Source organism: Vidua macroura, chromosome 1 (genome assembly GCF_024509145.1).
Source record: "Vidua macroura isolate BioBank_ID:100142 chromosome 1, ASM2450914v1, whole genome shotgun sequence".
NCBI classification, from domain to species: domain Eukaryota; kingdom Metazoa; phylum Chordata; class Aves; order Passeriformes; family Viduidae; genus Vidua; species Vidua macroura.
In genome coordinates this window covers 101,696,472-101,717,549 of record NC_071571.1, presented here as the reverse complement: position 1 = coordinate 101,717,549, position 21,078 = coordinate 101,696,472, and the positions used below count along the sequence as shown (strand labels likewise).

The window sequence follows — 21,078 nt, the reverse complement described above, 5'->3', positions numbered from 1 at the left end:
ATGAAATATAACCAATCTCTACAAGGTTGTGCCAGGGACAGCAACAAGTTTTAGAATAAAATGTCAAATTGGCCTGATAAGGTGCTTCTAAAAGGAAAAGCAAGTAGGCAGCATCTGACAGACCTTAGCAGAAAGGGACAAAGTCTTCACAAGACACCTGCAGCCAAGAGCCTTTAGAATCTACTCTGAGCACATCCAAGCTCACAGGTCTGTAGTCAGCCCAAACGTAGCTTGCTCCAAGGACCTCTTCCAGGGGATGCAGCTTGGAAGGCAGACAGAGCACATATTTCATCTTTATCCCTCATCTCTACACTTTCCCTAAAAATTGAACTTAACTGGCATAAAACTCGGAGTTGAAACAGGCTGAACTTTTACCTTGGATATGCTAATGGCAGCATGTTGTGCATATAAAACCATAGCCTCATCTCTCCCCCAGTAGTTCCCAAGAGTGAATACATCAGCATTACTTTCTTCTTTCTTTATAAACAAACAAACAAAAAACCCAACCCCAAAACATTCAGAAATTATGATTAGGCCAAAGTTAAGCTGAGAAAACTGTTGAGACAGAGGCCTTGGCTGAGTGCCCACCAAAATCAATAGGAGTCTTTCTATTTACTTAATGGGCTTTGACTGAGCTCTGAGTGAAGGGGGTGGGAAGGTGGTAGAATCTGTGCTGATTATCCACTAACAAAGATGTGTTTGATATAATCTGCTGCCATCTGTCTTTGTTTTGCTAAACCACTCAGCTGGGCCTAAACAGAAAACCCATCAGCTGAATAAAGAATTAATTATTGAAAGAGTGATCCCTTTGCATTTCTCACCTTCTCCAAGATTTATCCCCACTGACCACGTGGGAGATTTCCCTGCATGATTACAGCAAACCACCACGGCACTGAGCCTACGGCTGTCCCATACATGTGTGTGTCAGGCAAGTTATAAAAAAAAGTAGATTTCTTCAATCTCAAAGAGATGCTGTAAGATTCCTGTTTTATCTGTTAGGAGGAATAAAATCTGTTCAACTGTGACCATGAGATAAGGCTGGCAGCCCTGTCACCTCCTCAACGTGTTCCAAAGTGATGAACAACTTCATTTCTCAGGAACCATCCAGACTTACTATCAATGCTCTAGCTTCACCATAAGTGAAAGGGTGCAGTAACTTCATGCTCCAAAGTGTTGTGACCCACACTAATTTGGTTTGTTGGACAGATCATTGGATGGCCAGAATCAAACCCAACAGAGCCATATCTCTGTGTGGGCTGGGGCTGGTGGGGGAGGCACAACCAGACCTGAGGGTGTGACGTGTGAGGTGACAAGGATTTTGGAGCTGAGATGGCCAGGGGCAGGGAGCTGCAGTGGTAGAGTGAGACTATTCAGATCTGGGAGCTATTGGCCTCACAGCACAAACCCATTCTCCTCCTGCAGCCTGACCCACCTCAAGGCAGTGCAAAGACCTGCTGGAGTCTGAGGGCTGACTGGATATTTTACAGGGATGGGTACAGAGGCAGGCCAGCTCTTGTCAAAAGCATTTAGCTCCTAAGTCAGGCTTAGACTCCAAATTAGGTCTGACCGGACTTGACTTCGGGCTGGCAGCTTACCAAGACTGTTTTTGTCTAGAGAGTAAAGTACCTGAGCAGAATCTAAAGTAAGTTATAGCAATCTTTTTCTTGGTCTGTTTCAATCTGTGATCCTTAAAAAATTTCCTAGGGGAGCTGCTTTGGAAATTTCACGTGCACATAGATTACTGTGTAGCATTTATGAATCTAGTTCCTGTTCTTGCATGCATTAAAAATGACTGTTCATGCTCACAGGTGAACCCATAATAGGCAGAAACACACAGATTCAAATGCAGTGGGACCCTCAGGAAAGTCACCCATTAACCTGTCTGACTATTACTGCCTTAGTCTTTGTTTTGGACAACACCAGAGTACAATAATTGTTATTTTTAAACTCTGAAAGAATGCCATGTAAGACATAAAGACGCTCCTTGTCCAAGAAGATTTTGTAAATCTAGTTTTTTGATTAATTAGTGCAGCAACCAAAGAAGCATGAGCTCACAGTTCAATCTGAGGCCCAATAGTTCTGCAGTGTTGCCTGGAGTCTGAAGTGCTTCAAGCCCTGTTATAGAAACCATAACATGACTGTGCAGCTATGGGACAATTCCACAGCTGATAGCCTCTCATTTTGTAATGAAAAGCCTCATAAAAGCAAATTTCAATGCTTGCAAAATAAAAATTCATATTTCTTCTTGAATATTTTTTCTTCCTGTGGGAAGTATCACTAAGCAATAATAAATTGTAAAGATGTTAGAAATTAATGAACAGAAAAGTGGTTTCGTTTTATTTAGAACTTATAAAACTTTGGAGTTCCAACTTTTGAAATATAAAATAAAATATTTGAGATTATCTTTGGCATGATCAGAATAAACAAATAATAAGTTTCCAGTTTATTATCTTCAAAAATCTCCTGGGCAATATTTCTGTTTTTCATTACTTCTGTCACACTGATGCTCTCCATAAGTCAGCTCTCAGCTAAATGCTGCCCACAAATATGTGCAATTCCTTCACACATGCATTCATTATTGCCAAGGAGGTAAAGGAGGGCAAAGCCTGACCTTGGGATTTTAATACCTACCCCTTCTAGCTATAATGCATCTGAATTTAAATTTGTGTGTCAAAGTATTTCACACCCCTGAGACATTCTTGACAGGGCAACTTTTCCAAAGCATTCCTAAGTTGTGCCCACCCATCAACACTTGTCTCGATCCTACTGTTAAATCTTTGAAAACCAAAAAGAACAAAATAAAACAAAATACCTACCCATGAAATCTCAGAATAAACAAGGGGTTTTTTTTCTGGTCCAGATAAATCACTGCAGTGAAAGGTTAATTTTTAGTTTAAACAGAACTTTCAACATTGGGACCTTTGCTGGCCACAGAACCATTTCCAGCAAATTTCAGAGGATTTTAATCAGTACCAAAAAAAGTTCCCATCTTCTTCTACACAGCCATGCAGAGCAGCGAGATCACCTTTAGGAGGAGCCTCATCCCCTCCTGTAGAGCTAACAAAAACTCTCGGTGGCTCCTGCAAAGCTGTTAGAAATTCACCTCACAAAATATGGTTTCACTAGCAAAGATTCTGAAAAAGATGGAAAACAACAAAAAGCAACTTCATGAAATCTGTTCCATAATCTTTTCTCAAAATAATCTGCTGTATATTAACCTCTTGTGATGAATGCTTGTCTAAGTTGTTCTTTAAAAATTTAAAAGATGGTGCAGTATTGGTTAGCACAAATATTAAGAATGAACAAGCAAATCTTTAACATAAACAGAAATAAAGCAGAATCAGATGCAGTGGAGATAGAAATCTGCTGAATAGTAAAAGTAGTTTAGAAACAAATATTGTTATTTTGAAGACATGTGAAGAATACAAAGTTGGTTCTCTGTGGAAGGGAGAAGAAACAAATTTGCTTAGGGGTGATCACAAGAGTGCTGCTAACAAAAATCAGGATCAGACAACTGAAAGCAGGAAAGGTCAGAAAGCTAAATAGAAGGTCAACTTTTACAAATTTAAGCCAACCCTTCTAATCTTGCTACCTTTGTTGCTAACGCTGCTGTAAATGTGTCTGCTCACTTCTTTCACTCCCCTCTTGGGCCAAGGAAGATGAGGTAGCACCTCATTAATTTGCATCATTAATGCACTTTATTCTGCATGAATCTCATTAGTAGTATTTGTCAGAGCCTTGAGAAACAGAAGGTATGTCCAAATTGATCCTTGGTGTCTGGACCTGTCCTTTGTGTTATTTGACCACTGGCCCAAGCAACATCAGTGTCTAATTGACTTCACATCTTCAGTCAGCAATTGAGCCTAGCACCTAACGTCACCTTAGAGGTGAAAAGTTTCTTAATGGACAACCTAATTCTCCTTTCCTACAGGTTAAGCCCCTGTAGGCACAAAGAAAATGTTATTCCATTCCTCTTCAGAAAGTTCTCTAAAATCATTGAAGTCCACGATTGGTATCTCCACCCAGTCTTCCCAATTCCCAAACTACATTGCCCATATACCATGTTTTTCTACATGTCAGATCATTCCCACTTTCCTCTGAGTTTGTTCCAATTTGACATTATTTTCTCAAAGGGTGATAAGGAAAACCTGGCCTGATACTGCAAGCTCATCAATGTGAAGTTGCATGCAAAACTATTTCAAGTGCCTCCTCCTCCCTGTTAAACATGCCAGTTGCAAACCTTTTTCCATAGCAATATGACCCCTGTGAGGAGTTACTTAACCAAACTTGTTTAACTTGAACTGCAGTGGAAAGGTAACATCTGTGGAGGCAGTCACTGCACTCAGAGAGGGGACAATAAGAGAGTAATTTAGCAAGAGGGATTAGCATCCTTATTTAGCTCCACCTCTAGTATTCATTCCCTTCAGTATCAGCTATGTACTTTGTCCCCTGCATGATTAATATTTTCAGTGATGTGAGTGAAGCAAATGTTGTTTTCTGGCCACCTCACCTCAGCCTGCAGTTTGTTTTCTCTCCCAGTAAAAGAGGGGAAAGAGTCTGCCTCTTAAAGCTATTGTCTTTATACTGGGTGTTGTCTTGTCACATCAGTTTTTAATGACATCTCATTTGATTGCCCTGGCCTGCCAGTTTTGGCACCTGCTACTGGTTAGTACTCTTCCTTGGTAGGTTTTGTGCATATGCCATCTGTGTCCTGTCTTGCTAGTGTTCAAAGACAATTCTTTCTCAGGAGCACAGCTCCTGGGTCAGTGATTTTACCCATCTGATGGTTTTACTGCTGCTTGCAGTAAAGGGAAAAAGGGGGAGGGGGAAAGAGTAAGGAGTATTTGTGCAGCTTGTAAAACTAGAGGCAATACCCTTCTCTCCTTTTCAGATGAGGACAGTCTTTCAAAGGACATGTTTTTCCTGTTACTCTTGTACATCTATGTTTGCATTCGTTAGGCATCTGTGTTTGTATTAGTTACAACAACTAACGCAAATTGAAGCACTAATGCTGTTGGAGGAGCTTGTCCTCGCAGAACACACAGCCCCTGCCTCAGAGCTGTGGCAGGCCTTGCATGTCCCCTGGGGGGCTGCTGAGCAGTGGCTGTGCTGGTTGGACGCCTCTGCAGAGAACTTTGGGGAGAGCCAGGTGACCAGAGAAAAACTAAGCTTCTGCAAGACCAAAATTTCCACCTCCTCCAGACATTTGTATCCCAGCCTGTTAAGAAAAATCTCTAAAGTTACTGCAATTTCTATAAGATTTCTAAGGGGCACTCTTCCTTCCCTTCCACAGACAGAGGAGAAGACAGACCATCTGACAAAACACCTTCCTTTTCTCCCTCCACAGCAGGAAAAGCCGCAGTATACACACAAGTTTTTGACAGTAGATAACCCGTTGTCAAGAACTCCTTAAAAATGCATCACTTTTCAGACTCAGCATCAGCTGTGCCTCACAATCCACCACAAGATATAAATCCAGGGGAAAACTGGCTGTTTGGAGTCCAGTGCTCAAAAATTATATACTGCCCCTCACTTCCTGCTCTCTCTGACATGTTGTCAGGGACTAATTGCAGAAGAGTAACAAAATTAAATGCCATAGGAAACAGGTGGGAAAGGGGTTAACATATGAGAAGGATCCCTATACACCTGCAAGAAGGACCTAAGAAGCTTGAGGAGGAAAAGCTAAAAGTCCGGGCTTAGCTTCCCAGGGGCAAGTTTCTTGGTGTAGAATGTGCTCTGAGGAAAGGAGCTATTTGTTTTATCAGGCTGGAGAGGAGATGCCATCCAAGAAAGCAACTTGCCCCGGACCAAAGAAGTTGAATTCTTAATAGCTGGTAAAGGCCCCAAATGCTGAGGACTGAAGAAGACATCTAGCAGGTGCCAGACTGCCTGCTAAAAAACCTGGACTGTAAGAGGTATCTTGAGTGCTCCTTTCTACCCGGAACCCTAATTCAGGCAACCAAGTAACCAATTATTCCTGACCCTGAGTGCTGGTGGCAAGGGCTTCTGGAGTCATTCCCCGATCAGCAGTGGCAAGGTTTCCTGGTGCAGATCCTGGCCCTAGGTCAGGCTGTTGCCTGAGGCAGGTTCTGATACTCCTGGCTTTACTTTTCCTGTACAATAATTGCTGGACAGCTGTAAGCAACAGAACCTGGTTCCACAGCCCAAAAAGACTGTGAAGGACTTGTATCCATGTGAACAGAAACACTGCCTTTGTTCCTGTGTAGTAAACAGAAGCCACTGCTCCCCTGCCTGTAGGAGTAACAGTAAATACCTCCACTACTGTACACATTAATCCAAGCTCTAAGCTTATTTACAGGTCCTAAAATCAGAAGCTGAGACACTTAATCTGTTGATTTGCTCTAATGCCGGGAGGTCGCAAATGAGATTGGCTTCCACTGTTGTATGAGCCGTAACGAGCTAACGCGTAGAGTGCATCCCCCGCACACGCTGAACAAAACCTTTCCCGCTCCTTTCCCGGCTAAACCAAAAGGCGCTTCCTGAAGAAACATCCCTTCCCAAAGCGCGCTACCGGGCACCTGTTGCTGCAGCCCCGGGGCAGCGGACAGGCGCTGAGCCCCGGCGGGGCTGTCCCGGCCGTGCTCCCGGTCCCAGGGCACGGCTCCCGGCGCCGCCGGGGGGAAGGCGGGCAGGGAGGGGCCAGGGGCCGGAGGAGGAGCCCCGCCCGCTGCACTTAAGCGCCGTGACCGGCGCTGCCCTGCGGTCGGGCGGGCCATGGAGGTGGCGCGGGATTGCGTGGGATCGCTGCTGCGGTGAGTGCGGGGACGCTCCCGCCCCTTTTTCCATCCCCTTGTCCATGCCGGCCGCCGGGGATGTCCGAGGCCGAGCAGCCCTTGGTCGGCTCCAGCGCTGCGGAGCAGAGGGCGCGGTGCGAGGGCAGCCGGGCTGGGCGGGGCTGTGGGGGATTAACCCCGATGGACTCTGCGTGGGAGAAGCAGGTCGGGACGCTGTCGCAGCCCTGCGAGCCGGCTGGAGCTCTGCGGAGGGAGGCACAGGTAGGAGCCCTGCAGCCTGACCTGCCTTTGGGGCGTAGTGGCCTCTCGGCACCCGAGGCTGCTGACCACAAGCCCGGTAATGCTGTCACCGAGCCAGCCGCGTCCGTGGAGGTGCAGCTCTGTGCGCTGCTCGGAAACCCATCCGCTGCGCTTGTGGTGGCTCTGCAGTTCGTGTTTGAGCAGAACCACGCTGCGATCTCAGGGAACCCTAAGTCTCCTCACTAACTTCCGAGCTTTTTCTATTTTTTTTTTTTGTTTGTTTGTTTTGTTTTTGTTTTCTATTGTTTTGCCTCGCCGTTCCTGCTGCTGTCGTTGCCAGTGACCCCTAACCTAAAAATCAATCCGTGCCGTATCCTGGAGCGTGTTGTGCAACGTTGATTTTTCTGAGTGAGGCTGAAGACCATTGCACCACATTCTTAGACAAACATATGGGCCATATTGCAAACAAAGATAGAGTGAAATATGTGTAAAGGGCTTAAGGCAGGCTTTTAAACCCCGTGTCCTCGTAAAGAATTAATTACTCTCTCCCACCAGATTTGACACTAGAGTGAATGCTTGTGGCAGCATTTGTAAAGCCCTCTCTAGCAGACTGTAGTTATCCAAAACAAACTGGATAAGATGCTAGAGTTTGAAGGTATTTGATCTCTCAATTATAAAATATTTTTGTATTTTCCACAGATGTGGGATTCCTTCTTCCTTTAGAGAAGAGCTAGGACTTGATCCTTTTGGCTTTAAAGATTAATAAAACAGTAGTGGATTTGTCTATATTTAACGTGTCACTCGACTTTCTAGTAAAACCAACTGCACCTCAGCTCCTTTCCACCACTTTCAGGAGTTGGTTTGTCTATGTTTTGAGGACAGGTACAACAATGGAAGTTTTTAAGAGCTGTGAATGTGGGCTGGCCTGTTTGAGCCTATGATCTAGGAAGGAGAGTAGCGCACAAAATAAAAAAAACCTTTCAGCAACAGGCCCAGAAATGGAAGGGTTCACACTCTGTTTATCTGGCTGCTTTTCATCATCCTGCCTTTTGTCTCCTCGTTAGCTGAAACCTCAGCCTGCCCTGGAGCCCAGACTCATTTCTTTATAACCAGACTTAGTTTAAAGATGATGTTGACAGGTTTTATCAAAATGTAGGTGAAATTTCACTGCTGTTAAATAACTTCTTAAGATCTTTCCTGTTCAGTGACTGTCTGGTGGCGATAATATAAGCTCGGGTTTATTAATCTGTTTGTTTTATTGCTCTGATTTTAGATAGAACTAGGCAGCAGTGTGAGGTGGCTGATCCTGACTCCTTGAGAAACTTCTGCTCTGAGCTTCAAAATATGGCTTGTAGAGTTGACTGGGATGAACCCTGTTAGCTGAAGTCCTGCCCATGGGCTGTGTCCTTAACATTTCTCATTCTATGTCAGCATGTATGTTTTGACTGTTACCCTTATTCTTTGTCTTTTGTGAATGACAGCTTGGCTTAAGTAGTGGGAAAGAAAACTTTTCAATGGGTCTGATATTTACTGTCCTCCTTAAAAAAAAAAAAATAGAGTACTCACATATATATCACTCAGGTTACTATTCTGCGTGCAAGTTTTCAAAATTGTGAGAGGCAATGAGGTGAGTCAGCTGTGAAAGCTCTTGAAACCCCAGTGCTGCACTTTTTGACATCAGGATGCCCTGTGATGTCACCAGCCCCAAAGCAGATGAGCAGGCTTCCTTCCTGAGGGAGAGACTCAGTGGCTCAGAATGTGAGCTGCCCACGACCAGTGGGGTGATTGGGGGCCCATTAACTTAGTCAGCAGAGAGATTGACAAACAGGGCCTGCCCTAGCAGGCTTCCCTTCTGTGGGGTTTCAATGCCCTTGTCAGTGCTACTGTCTCCTTGTCCTCTTCCCTCACCCTTTCCCAGGAGGGACAATGCTTATTAGCTCTTTAATGAAACAGGGCTGGTTTCCTGAAAGCCAAGCTGGCTGCTTGTCCTCACCAGCTTTGTCACAGGAAGGACAGAGGTTTCTGTCAGCCATGTGTGTATAAATGCCAAATGGTGAAAGCCAGGGACCTGCTGTATAGCCAAGACTAGCAACAAAGTAAGAGCATGAGCTGGAACAAAACTACTGAACATTTTCCTTCTTTAAAAAAATAAAGCTCCAATAATGCCAAGGAGTTTTTTCAGAAGGTATAAACTTATTGTTTAGAGGAAAGGTGATAGCCCAGAAGAGTGGTTCAGAACGAGGTCAGTAAACAAATTATTTGCTGAAATCTGAATCTGGTCGGGCACAAAAATGGCATTCTGTGCATTCCAAAAATATGCTTATAGACCAGATAAGAGGCATGGTAAAGATATTTTTTCTGCATGGTTGGTATGGATTTGCATAAAAGGTGTGACTGGGACATCATAAGTTGAGTAACTTTATACCATCTCATTGTTCTATGAAGTCCTGTATTTACTCTCTGGCTGCAGATAAAGGCTAGCAGTTCACTCTACCCTCAGTGAAAGTGTCTGAGACTGGATTTTCCTACATAAAATTGACTTTTTACACCTATGTGGGAGAACAAAATGAGGATGCATCCCTTTCCCACCCCTGAGCAATTCAGTATGAAGGAGCCAAAGGTATATACAGAGGGTAAAGTCCAGGAGTGTGGGAGACAATATATTGCCTCCCTTTAAAAGACTTAGCAATCAGTCCTTCCCAGGTGTCAGGCAGAATGCCATTTTTGGCAAGCTGACTATTGACTTAGCCATTATCATTTGGCAGAAGAAGTTGTCTCTAGGTGTAGATGAGAGCAGATCTGTACATTGGTGTGGGAATAGGCTGTTACTGGTATTATGTGCTTGGTTTACCAAAGTTAAATATGCAACTGCCCAGAAAAATCTAAAATCTCTTTCTAAAAGTGATTTCATTCTTCCAGCCTTGCTGGCAGCCAGCTCCAACATATGTATTTATGTACTTGGATGTTAACTTTGATTGAATTTAATTCCTTATACAAGCCTCTTATTTTGTGTTTTTCAAAACCAGATGGAGCTTTATAGACTGCAGATACAATTTACAAACAAATGCCTCAACTCTTCGAAGTCAAGTGTAACTGTATCACAAAGCTCTGCTTGCATTCTGCCGACTGGTGTTTTGAATATGGGTATATGTTCAGTCTTCCTAAAACAAACCCATATCTGCTTTCAACTAATTATGTATTTCACTGAGTGCTTATCTTATAAATAAAGAGAATGAGCTAAGTCACTGAATGCAGTAAGAGCTGCTGCCTTTTAAATTCAGTTTTACAACCCATCAGCTTCACTGTGATTGTGACCTTGATGTCAGCTGAGCTAGAGGTGTCTGTATTAATTTAAAAAATCTTTCCAAATGTCATGGGCAAGAGAGAGTTCAGAGATAACATATCTGTTGGGCCATGCAGTATTTGGTTTTGAAATTAAGCTTCAGGAGTCTTAATGTGATCTGTGAATTACTTGTATAATGTGATTATGTCAGCAGTCTTCCTCCTTGCAGTACTTGACACGACTGTTTTTGTAATTCTGTTGAATTTTTGTCTTAGATCTTTCATAGCCATGGGAGCATCTGTAGGAGCAGTAACCAAACAGGCCCTGTTCCCTCCGCTCATGCCTGCGGGGCGCCCTTTCCGTGTGTCCAATGCCTCCCGAAGCAGCCGGAAGGGAATTGTTGCAAGCAGCCTGCAAGAGCTCCTCAGCAAGGTACAGCAAACAGTCCCACTCTGACTGAGGCTTACAGGAAATCCAGTATCCCAGAAAGGCAACGCACAGACTCTTGTTCTTCTAGAAAACCATTACTGCGGAAGTTCAGGAGAATATTTCAGATAAAGTCTCAATATGAAATGATGAACTCTTTGGAATGCTAAAATCTCCTGGGGTTTTTTTTCAGACTTTAGATGCCTTCGTTATAACTGCTGGAATAGTTACTCTGGTATTGGAGGAAGATGGCACAGTTGTGGACACAGAAGAGTTCTTCAAGTCCCTGGATGATAATACACACTTCATGGTTCTAGAAAATGGACAGAAATGGACACCAGTAAGTGTTGACTGCTTCTCTCTCATTTGAGTAGAAATGGATGGAGGAATGCTTGTGGCTGCTAGAACTGTTGGAAAGAGGGGAGAAAAGGAAGAAAAATTCCTCTGAAGAGTCATGGTGTAAACTCCTTGTTAAGCCTTCCTAGATGAAAAATCCTAGTTCCTATTTCTTATTGTCCCTTGTTTGTACATAGATCTTTGGGCAAAATCCACCAGAAATTGAAGTAAAACATTATAACTGAAAAGATTTACAGGGAAAATACCCTGCTTTGGAGAAGCTCAGAAATATTTTTTCTTGAGCCTTTTTGTAACATAAAGAAAATTAGGACTTTGACTCCATGAAGTTAAAAAAATAGTGTCTTCGGAGATTAAAGAGACTGTAAAAATGTTCAAATAAAGTAATATAAAGCAAGTTCTATAATCTGAAGGCAGTAGCAGTTAATGATAGTTAGAAAAATGCCTTGTTTGATTTTGCAAATAGCCAGAAGTTGGCATCAGAACCTAAGTTCAGAACCTGCATGCTTCAAGATATTTAAGATCTATTAAAACTGGCTTGCTTTAGCCTTCTAAACATATAAATTCAGTACTCAGTTATTTCTTTTATGGGGAAATGGTCATCTGTACATCAATAACATAGAGTCAAACTCGTAACTGTTTTTCCATGAGATGGTTGTTGCTGAAAATCTGGCATCAGAATTTTTTCTACCAGCTGTAGAGCTGGCTGTAAGCAGGGACACAATTTTTGTGCCTGCACATGTACAGCTCAATCATAGGGCCCTGTTTTCCCAGTCTCTGCATTCACCCATCAACTGCAACATATATGTTCCAGTATAGAGCAGTAACTGTCCAGTTATTTGTGCTGCATGTTGCAGTGTGGGCAGCCTGTACATTTTTCCCCCAAATACCTCACTGGTTTTTTAAGCTCTGCACCTGGGGCATGAGCTCCAAGGGCAGAAAAGGAGTTGCAGCCAGGGTGTGACTCCACCTTGCTCCTTTCTCCTGTCTCCTGTCTGGTATTGCAGCAGCGCAAGTTTGAAGGCAGCCCCTTTTCAAAATGTGCTGAGTGACAACAGAAGGATTGTCACAGCTTCACCAATCACCTGGAGTGTAGCACCAGCCCTGTCCCGCTTTATCCAAATATTCTGGGTGCTAATGGGGAGGGGTGTGGGGAGATGCTTCCAAGCACACCAGCTGCTCATACATGTCCAAAGCTGTTGTTGATAGGGGACCCTGTTGCTGGAGCTTGGAGATTATCAAAGTAAAACAGGCATAGAATTGCTGGCTAATGATACACTGCTGTGTTTAACTTTGTCTGACTTATCATGACACTGTCTGAGGGCTGGAATGTCAAGTACAAAAAGGCCCAGTCTTACACAACTTTATTGCTTCATTTAGCATGCAGAAAACAGCCTGGCAGCTGCCAGGTTGTTAACCTTGAGTGGAATGTGCTGAGCAGAGGATCCCGTGTATCCACTAGATGTCTCTGTGAATATGGGATCTCTTTGCTGTTTTATTTTTGTTTTTCCTTTCTTGAAGCACACACCCTGCAGCAGACAAGGGCTGCTTTCAATAAAGGAGGGTGCATTTAAGGTGGAAGATGATTTTCTATGCTCCCTCTCCTTCGCTTTTCCTCCTAAAATCTCATTATTAAACCCTTGGCCTAGTCAGCAGTGGTTCCCTCCCTGTGTTTGTTTTTAATGGAAAGAAAGATGTTGTGAGCCAGGTTTTGAAATGAGTCGCTGACTTTTCACAGATGTCATCTTTGTGGCTGTCTCCACGAGTGCTCATCTGTATGGTGTTCCTAAGCAGAAGGACCTGATGTCATCCTGGTTATTTGGTGGCCTAACCTTGCTGTGTCAGAGAGAAGCCAGAATGTACCAGGATAAATAAATAGCAGGAAGATTGTCCAGTGGTATTACCTGTGGCTTCAGTGTACTCTGAAGAAGCCCTACTACAGAAAACAAATATTCAGGAGATGCTCTGTCACTCTAGAACTTTAGTGTCTGTTTGAAAAACTTCAGAAACCTGTTCAGGACTTGAAAAACAATTCATGAGCTACAGGCCTCCTCTTCCGTGTGCTAATGCTTTTAATTCTAGTTTAGAATTGACCACCAACTAGCCCCAAGACTGGAATAAGCAAAGCTGCTTCTGAAGAGCTGCACACTGTTAACAGTTGTCTTGCTGTAGTTTCCTGTGTTGTGGTACAAACTCTCTCTCTCTTTTTAAATCAGACAAAAAATGGAGTTGTCGCTGTGAGAAAAAAGAAGAAAATGGGAGTGGCTAACATCACATTTGATCTGTACAAACTGAACCCTAAGGATTTTATTGGCTGCTTAAACATCAAGGCAACCTTCTATGAGATCTACTCTATCTCGTATGACATCAAATGCATGGGAGCAAAAAGTGTATTGCGGTGAGTGTGTTCCCACTACTGGGCACTGGTGTATGTGCCAACATAAAAATCTGCTTGCTATTAGTTCTGTGAAGCAGGTGTGTTTATAAAATCAGTATTTTTATTTCTTACCTACTGGCCAATATGTTGACTCTTTCTTTGTAATGTGGATAGCTGACTGGTAAAAAAACTTCCTATGGCTTTTTATGATGGAATCTGAAGTTTCTGCCTAGGCAAAACTCTAATCAGCTTGTATTTACTGAAAGGGTGTAAGCAGGGTTTCTTTGTTCTGCTGAGAGAATTTCCTCACACTTCCTTGACTTGTTTGTCTGAAGAATGCAGGAGGCTGGGGAAAGAAGCTCTTTGAAGAGGAGACTTCAAGGGGATGAAATGAAAGGAATTTGAGATCTAATGTCAGGGGTCTTAAAGCTTGCTCAGACACTGCAGTTCCTGTTTGCCAGATTCACGACTAGAGCTACATGGAGGCAAAGGAAAATGGAAGAGAGATGACACTCTGCTCTCCTAATGTGGATTTGTCATCTGTAGTAGGACTCTGTGATATCACTGTTCTTAAGCCAGCTGGTGTGGTCTCTAGGCTAGCTAAGGGAACCCATCAAGGACCACTGTCTCCTGCAGGACTGATCTGCTGTGGGCTCTGAGTTTGGTAGAACTGGCTGTTGGGAAAAGCTGTCTTATTCAGGGGCAAAATAATACCTGTCCAATTCACTGTTTTCAGCAATGAGCTGAAAGTTGGTGCCTTGTCACAATCAGCTGTGTTCTGCCTTGGCTCAAGGAGACAATGTACAGATCTGAGTTCAGACCCCTTCCCAGAGGTGCTGTACTTTGACAGTTGTTTAAGCTGCAAGCCCAAATTTCTCTACCTGACTTTTAGAATTCTGGTTGAGACACAATGGTGTGCTGCATTTTATTACTTGAGGACCAGATCTAACAGACAGATGTGTATGTCATCAGTGAAGTTTTGACTTGTCCTGAGTGACATGTGGCCTTTAGATGAAGCAGTCTTTAAGCACTCCTTCCTCTCCTGATGCAGAGTAGCACTTTAATGCTGATCTTGTTCCCTGTCCTTCAGTCTCCCTGACCTCTGCCACTCTACTTGGGTGGTCCTTAATCTTTCAGGCTACAGCTGGTGTGGCTGGAGACAAGACTCCTCTCTGGTCAGGATGAAGTGATATCTAGCTACAGGCTGGATCCACCTGTAACACTGACTTCATTAGGGTTTCTTCAAAGCAGAGGTTTGCCCTTGGACAGCTGCACTCCTCCAGTTCTTATGTTTGTCAAACTCTCTCGAGCCAAAACAAACTCTGATCTCTGACTGCCTGCTATGGAACTGAGTATCAGCACTGGAACTGGTGCTACTAAGGAGAGTTTGAAGTGACAATTCTGCCTCCCTGCCAAGACAGGGCAGCTGGTGAGAAAGGAGTGGTGCTGGCAAACAGCTGAAGTAGCTGTGGAGTTCTTCTGGAAGCTCTGTTATGTTGCAGAGTTGAGCTGTAAGGGAAGTATCACGGTCAGGGTGGGATGATAGTCTGCTAGCAAAGAACAGGGTGACAGAAGATATAACCTTGGGTACCCTTGAACACAACAGTGTCATGGCCTGTCTCAACTTGCTGTTGAAATCAGGGACAGACGAAGTCAGGATCCTGGTGTACTCCCTCAGCTAATGAGTTCCACATTGCTAACTCTGATGCCCTCTCCCCGAGCCCACATGCTGAGTGTGGAGGGAAAGGACTGAAAAATGCTGCAGCTGTTTGTGTTGGGAGGGGCTGGAAGCCTGCCAGGTCTGATTAGTGCATTTCCCCTCGTGGTGTTTCCCTGTAGTGTTCAGCTGAAGGGTCAAATGTCCAGTTCAACAAATAACTCGCTCCGTGGCTTAAGTGGCAACTGCTCCTGTGTGCGAGTGACACACTGCAGCTGCTCCAAAGCCCAGCACCAGGTGCAGCTTCCTTTGCAACTGCAAAGCTCCTTGGCCTGTTCTGTGTGGTGGAGGAAGAACAGGCTGCAATGGCACGTGTGGGAAGCATGAATAAGGGTACAGTGTTCTTTAAAGGCTTCACAGGCTCTAAGTACAGGGTATTTTGCTATGTTGAGGCATTGGATTTCAACTGCAAACCTTTCATGACAGTGGGGTTAAAAATGAATTTGTAGGAAGATGATTTTTCCTTCTCTGCTTAATCTCAAAGGACAAGTGAATAGAAGCAGAGGGTTCACAGCTGCATGTTTTCTTAGACAAGAATTCAGAAAATCTTTTTTTTTTTTTTTTTTTTTCCCAAAGAGAGACTGATCTGGTTTCTGTATCTTCAGAAATTGATCCCATTCCAGTTTTGGAATGGTGCCAATTTTTGTACTGCTTGCCAATGCCTCAGCATCATACTTGAGTGCCCTCCTAACTTCTAGGGGATGAGACTCAAATGTAGCTCTCAGTACTTGTGTCCCTGTTGTTTCTTGCAGAATGGAGGATGCAGTTACAACTAAGCTGAATAAATGACCATTCAAATGTGACTGTCTCGTCCCCTGTAAAGATGCACAGCTTACATTGTCAACCTCTGATGCTTACCTGATGTTATCTGATTCTTACACAGCACTATATACTTGAATGCTGATTTTTATCAAGTCTTTTAGAAAATAAAATAGTTGTGAACTGAGAATTCTTAAGGCTTGCAGCTTGGCCAGCAGTAATTTTCCTGCTTCACCTGTTTTGCTTTTGAGTACCCACTGTAATGTTACTGTTCAGCTTCAGATCTAATCAGGTTTGATCTGTGGCTTGAAGATACATACAGGGTTTATTAGTGAATGACAAAGGTGAGACATGAGGTGAGTTTATGCTGCAGGAATGCTGCTCCCAGCCAAAGCTGTTTTCTGTGATACTGTGATAGTTCAAGTAATGGCTTTGCAGAAACCAGTAAGCATTTAGCAGGATATCAGTCTGCTTTGTTGAATGTGATTTCTGGTCCTGCCAACATGTCAATAGTTTTCTGTCAGTCAAGTATTTTCTCTAAAGAAGGTCCAAAAAAGACCACCTTCTCAGAAGTGAAAAGGAGTGAGAGGGGTTTTTAAATATATTGACTTAGCTCATCATAATGTTGTGGGTGGAAAGGGGTAATGTAATCTTGCTGGTGATTTTTTTCTTAAACAAATGACTTTTCTTCCAGGAAAGTGATTCAGCTAATATCCCATGCAGCACAAATAACTGGACAGTTTCTGCTCTATACTGGAACCTATATGTTGCAGTTGATGGGTGAATATGAAGAAGAAGACATGTGCATGAGATCCAGGCGGGACTAGTGACCACAGCTGCGCTTCTGATGTCGAATCCTTTTGCTTAAAGACATTTTCGTGCCCAGTTCTGATTGTAACAATGTTATAGTAGGGGGATGTGCACTGATGTGAACTAGCATTTTTCCTGTTTGGGAGTGCTTGTAGGCCTTAGTCATGATGTGTTGGACGTTCACAGGCTCTTAACACCACAAAAAAATGGGTGCCTAATTGTCTGAGAATCTGGCAAAAGGAGAGAGAGGGCAGGTTTTTGCCCCAGAAATTCAAAATGAAGAATAAAATATTGGAAACTTTAATGCTTTGTAACCAATGGAATATTTTTTGCACCAATCAGGATATTGGGGGGTTTTGTGTGGTTATTTTTTGTTTGTTTTGGTGTTTTTTGTTGTTGTTTGTTTTTCATGGCTGTCTACTTGCATTCTGAACAGACTGGGCTGTAAGGTGAGGTCATGGGGACTGTGGGGGTTTGTTTATTTGTTAGTTTTAATCCTTAACAGTGCTGGCATTAGTGTGAAGCTGACATTGAGGTGAACTCTATCTATTTACTCTTGTTGACAATGGAACTACATAGTGCAACTTCAGTCCTACTTCAGTGACTGACTCTTCTCATGAAGTCTAATTGGAGATTGTGCAACCACTAAGCAGAAGGTTAAGATTTAGCCTTACTTCCCTTGAAACAAATAAAACCTTTTCATTATAGTTCTTTATATTTTTTTTTTCAAATCTTCAGGATGTTCAGGTTGTTACAGCTCACACAGTGGAAGAACCTGATACATTTTCTTAATGAATCTGATGTCTAGTTCTGCCTGAGCATTGACTAATCTGCCGTGGTTTCATGAATATGACTTGTAAGCAACCTGCTGAAGCTTTTTTCAGGGGTTAAACCACCACTTTGGTAGTTTTTACTGTTACAAGATGACACTAGTTGTCAAGTTGGGCTTGAGGTACATGTAAGAGATGCTGGATGTTTTCTTGCCCTTGGTTTCAGGGAGAGCAGCAGGACACTGTCTAATCTTGCATAACATACGTGTATGCTCTAAAGTGAATATTTGTGGTGTTATAGTCTCCCAAGAGAAGCTGTATCAGAGGACAAAGTAATGCTTCCTGCAGCTTATTGAACTGTTGCTATGCCCAGCTTTCAGTAAGCTTTTCCTCAAAAGTGTGAAAAATTGGAGAACAAGTACCCTTAGGCATCTTGTGTCAAAATGCAGACTCACACTGGTGAAGGAAAAAAAGCCCAGTTTTGGTTGTTCACAGGTGTAGCTTTTGAAGTTTTTGTTTGCTTGCACATGAAGAATTTGAGGAAGGCTGAAAGCTGTGTCTGTCCTGACAGTAGGTACCACCTAGTAAGAGAATCTCTGGTGCAGAGAGAACAAGTGGGGCAGGGGAGGAAATCAGTGGGAGTGAAAGGGAAAAGGCCATTATGAACCCCAGAGTTCTTGCCATGGCTCTGAGACAGGAGTCCATTAACTGTGTGCACCAACTGCACTGACCTGATTTGCTGAAAGAGAAGCAGAAAGATGGAAAAGATGAAGTATCATGGTTGGTGGTATCTATTCTGACCTCTTAGCTGGGTCTGACCACTTCAAAGGTCACTGATCCATGGGAAAATTGCTCTTGCTTTTAGCTGCAAATCTCACCTTCATGTGCTTATTTTTTTCCTGCCCACTATGAGTGTGGCTATGCCAGTTGGAGCTGCATCTTTTAGATCACTTTTGAGAGGAAAGACAGCCTAAACCCAAGTGCTAAAGGGACTGATGGATACAATTTTTGGTCAGTCTCTGCCCATCTCTTAAGTGATGGTATTACAAATAAATAGACAGCTAAGAAAAACTTTGTCTTTTTTCCTAATTCCTGTTGTTTCCCATCTACTTCTGAGCATTTGCTGGAGGAGGCAGAGGGCATACTGCTCCAGATAAGGGGAGGACTTGTTCTTTCCTAATTTCTCACAGGAGAGAATGCCTGGAGCTTGCAGCACTGTCAGCTGTCCTTCAGAAGAAAACAGTAAACTATTCTGGGAGTAATGAGAAAGCTTCCATTTTTACATAACCTTGTTTTATCTGTATTTTTCTTGACACCCCCTGCATAAATGATTGTTGCCATGTTAATCGTTGGCCAAAGTCTTTCTTTCCCTGTCAAAGAATTGCATTTAACTGACTTTACAAGGACATGGTAATTAATTTCTTCAGCTTTTAAGGACCACTTATTAAAACAAGCACACCTCTTGAAAGGAAATTCTCTTAAATGCTTCTATGAATATTTTTGTTGCCTGTGGTGGGAGCACCAGCATTAAAAGAAGGTAAAACAACCAGAATAGCTCATTGTTGCTTTGTTTGAATTGCTGCTTCAACATCTGTAGTACAAAAGTTTGTGCATGTCTGAACAGTGCAGTTCCCAAATTCCAGCCTTATCTAGCCAGAGGCAATTGTTACAGGACTAACACACCATGGTTTATTGTGGCACTATCTGGGAATCCAGCAGTGATCTGAAAAGCAAACCTGCTATGAATGTGCAATGTTTTTAAGCAGCTGTTCCTTCAACAGCTTAACACTTAAAACTTGAGCTGCTGACGTTCCTGTGTGCAGCAGTCTCCATCTTGGAGCAATTCCCTCTGTTCAGCTGCTTGCATTTTGAATTAAAATAGTTCAGCTTTGATCCTTTCTCAAAATGGGAGAAGTGTCCTGGAAGTTGTGTCTAAAATTGTTTCATTGCTTCTGAATCTGGATCTTTCACAGGCTTAATATTTGGAGGTGATTTTTTTCTACTGTACCAACTTCTATCTGGAAATAAAGTTTTGGCTTTGAGTCAAACTGGAGGAGTTTGTAATTCTGTGAGTTGGAACCAGTTTGATTTTTTTTTTTTTTTTTTAACAATGCTTAGGAAGAATAGCTTTTACTTCAGCTGTATATCATAGGCAGCAAATAAAAACTTTGGCATTATCTACCTTTTAGAAAACTATATACAAGTGCTGTATATCTAGCAAGACAGAAAAACTGAAAACAGAGGCTTTTAACTGCAGGAAAGCAGAGAAGCAGCTAGATTTTTCCACTTGGCATTTTTAACTTTAGTTTTATTTCCCATAAAGTCAGTTAACCTGCACTTGTTGCTGTTGCAGACAAGGCTGGGAGCAGTGACGTGCAGAAGGTGTGAGAAGTGTTTGCTGCCTCCTTGTTTGCACTGACTCTTTTTGCCTGTTGCTTTGCATCACTTATTAACAATGCACCAAGTCCTACTCTCTGGTTACCAAAAAAGGAATTTTCACTGAAGTAGGAGACCTTGTTGACTCAGGCACTGCTCATGTTCTGCAAACAGAGCAAAGTTGCTTTCTTCACGACCAGAATGAAGAATCTAGTAGCTTTCATGTGTGTGTGCAGTTTATCATTACTTAATTTCCTTCCTTTCATAAACCCATGAAAGTTTTCTTGCACCTTCTGGTTCTTTCAGGAGAAAGCCCTTCTGTCCAGGGAGAGAGGAAAAAGTAGAGTCTAAATTCCTGAACTCTTTTGAAATATGCTGTAGGAAACATTATGAATCCCTTCCCTACAGGGCAGGGAAGATAAAAGCAGGAATATTGGACTTTGAGCTGCAATTTTTTTCAGTGAAGTGTACAAAGAGGTAGGTATTCACAATTTTGGAAATGTTGGTATTTCTGAATTTTAAATGTGAAGGAAACCTCATATGATAATTCCTATCTGGCAGAAATATAATTCTCAATCATTTCAGTGTGCTTCTTCCCTGAAATCACACTTGAACTAAAGGCACAAGCTACTTAATTAAAAGTAAAAAAAAAAAAAATTTAAAACCAAAGTATAAAGCATATTTTTGACTTGATGCCCCAAGGTTTATTAGAGGTCTTCATGTGATTAACATACCACTTCAGTTATGTATCAGCAAGTATCCGTGTGGGGCTTAGAGTTTATCACTGCTTTCTGATTGTCATATATGTAGCTAAGATATTTTTAAGTGTAAAAGGATTGTTGTTTTGCTAAGGGAAAATAGAGTATTTTCCCACATCACAATTTTTAATCTCGGTAGTTTAGCTTGCTGTGAAAACTGAGATGGGTGAAAATTGCATTCAGCGATGGCAATATTTTCTGCTGTGTGGTGCTAATTTTAAGGAACATTGTCCATTAATAAATCAAATCACATAGTGGCTTTGGATGTTGTCTCTATTAATTTCCAGAATAATTTATTCCTGAAATAATCATTAATATTAATGAATCTATGGTCTGGCACAAAGCGTTTCCAAATGCTGGACTGTGGCAGTGAAGTAACTGGATACTATTTTGTGGCTCTGAACTCCTAACTCCCTACTGCTGACTCACTTTCTGGCCTCAGAGAAACTGTGC

The 21,078-nt window shown here is 42.6% G+C and overlaps 1 protein-coding gene across 2 annotated transcripts; it reads left to right on the top strand.

Annotated features, from left to right (window-relative positions):
• The first annotated feature begins 6,686 nt into the window (after positions 1–6,686).
• CIDEA (cell death inducing DFFA like effector a) lies at positions 6,687–19,544 on the top strand. 2 transcript variants are annotated; one of them, XM_053987755.1, is made up of 5 exons: positions 6,687–6,773; positions 10,554–10,710; positions 10,898–11,044; positions 13,275–13,456; positions 16,606–19,544. In XM_053987755.1, the coding sequence occupies exons 1-5, from the start codon at positions 6,736–6,738 to the stop codon at positions 16,736–16,738; spliced, it is 657 nt and encodes a 218-aa protein (XP_053843730.1). In that variant the 5' UTR covers positions 6,687–6,735; the 3' UTR covers positions 16,739–19,544. The 2 variants fall into 2 exon arrangements, with proteins under 2 accessions (XP_053843730.1, XP_053843737.1); XM_053987762.1 differs by lacking the exon at positions 6,687–6,773 and adding an exon at positions 6,811–7,016.
• Positions 19,545–21,078: the final 1,534 nt, after the last annotated feature.

Coding starts and splice junctions, on each gene's coding strand:
- CIDEA (XM_053987755.1), top strand. CDS start 6,736: ATGGAGGTGGCGCGGGATTGCGTGGGATCGCTGCTGCG. Junction 10,711..10,897: donor TGCAAGAGCTCCTCAGCAAG/GTACAGCAAACA, acceptor GTTTTTTTTCAG/ACTTTAGATGCCTTCGTTAT. Junction 13,457..16,605: donor GGAGCAAAAAGTGTATTGCG/GTGAGTGTGTTC, acceptor CTTTTCTTCCAG/GAAAGTGATTCAGCTAATAT.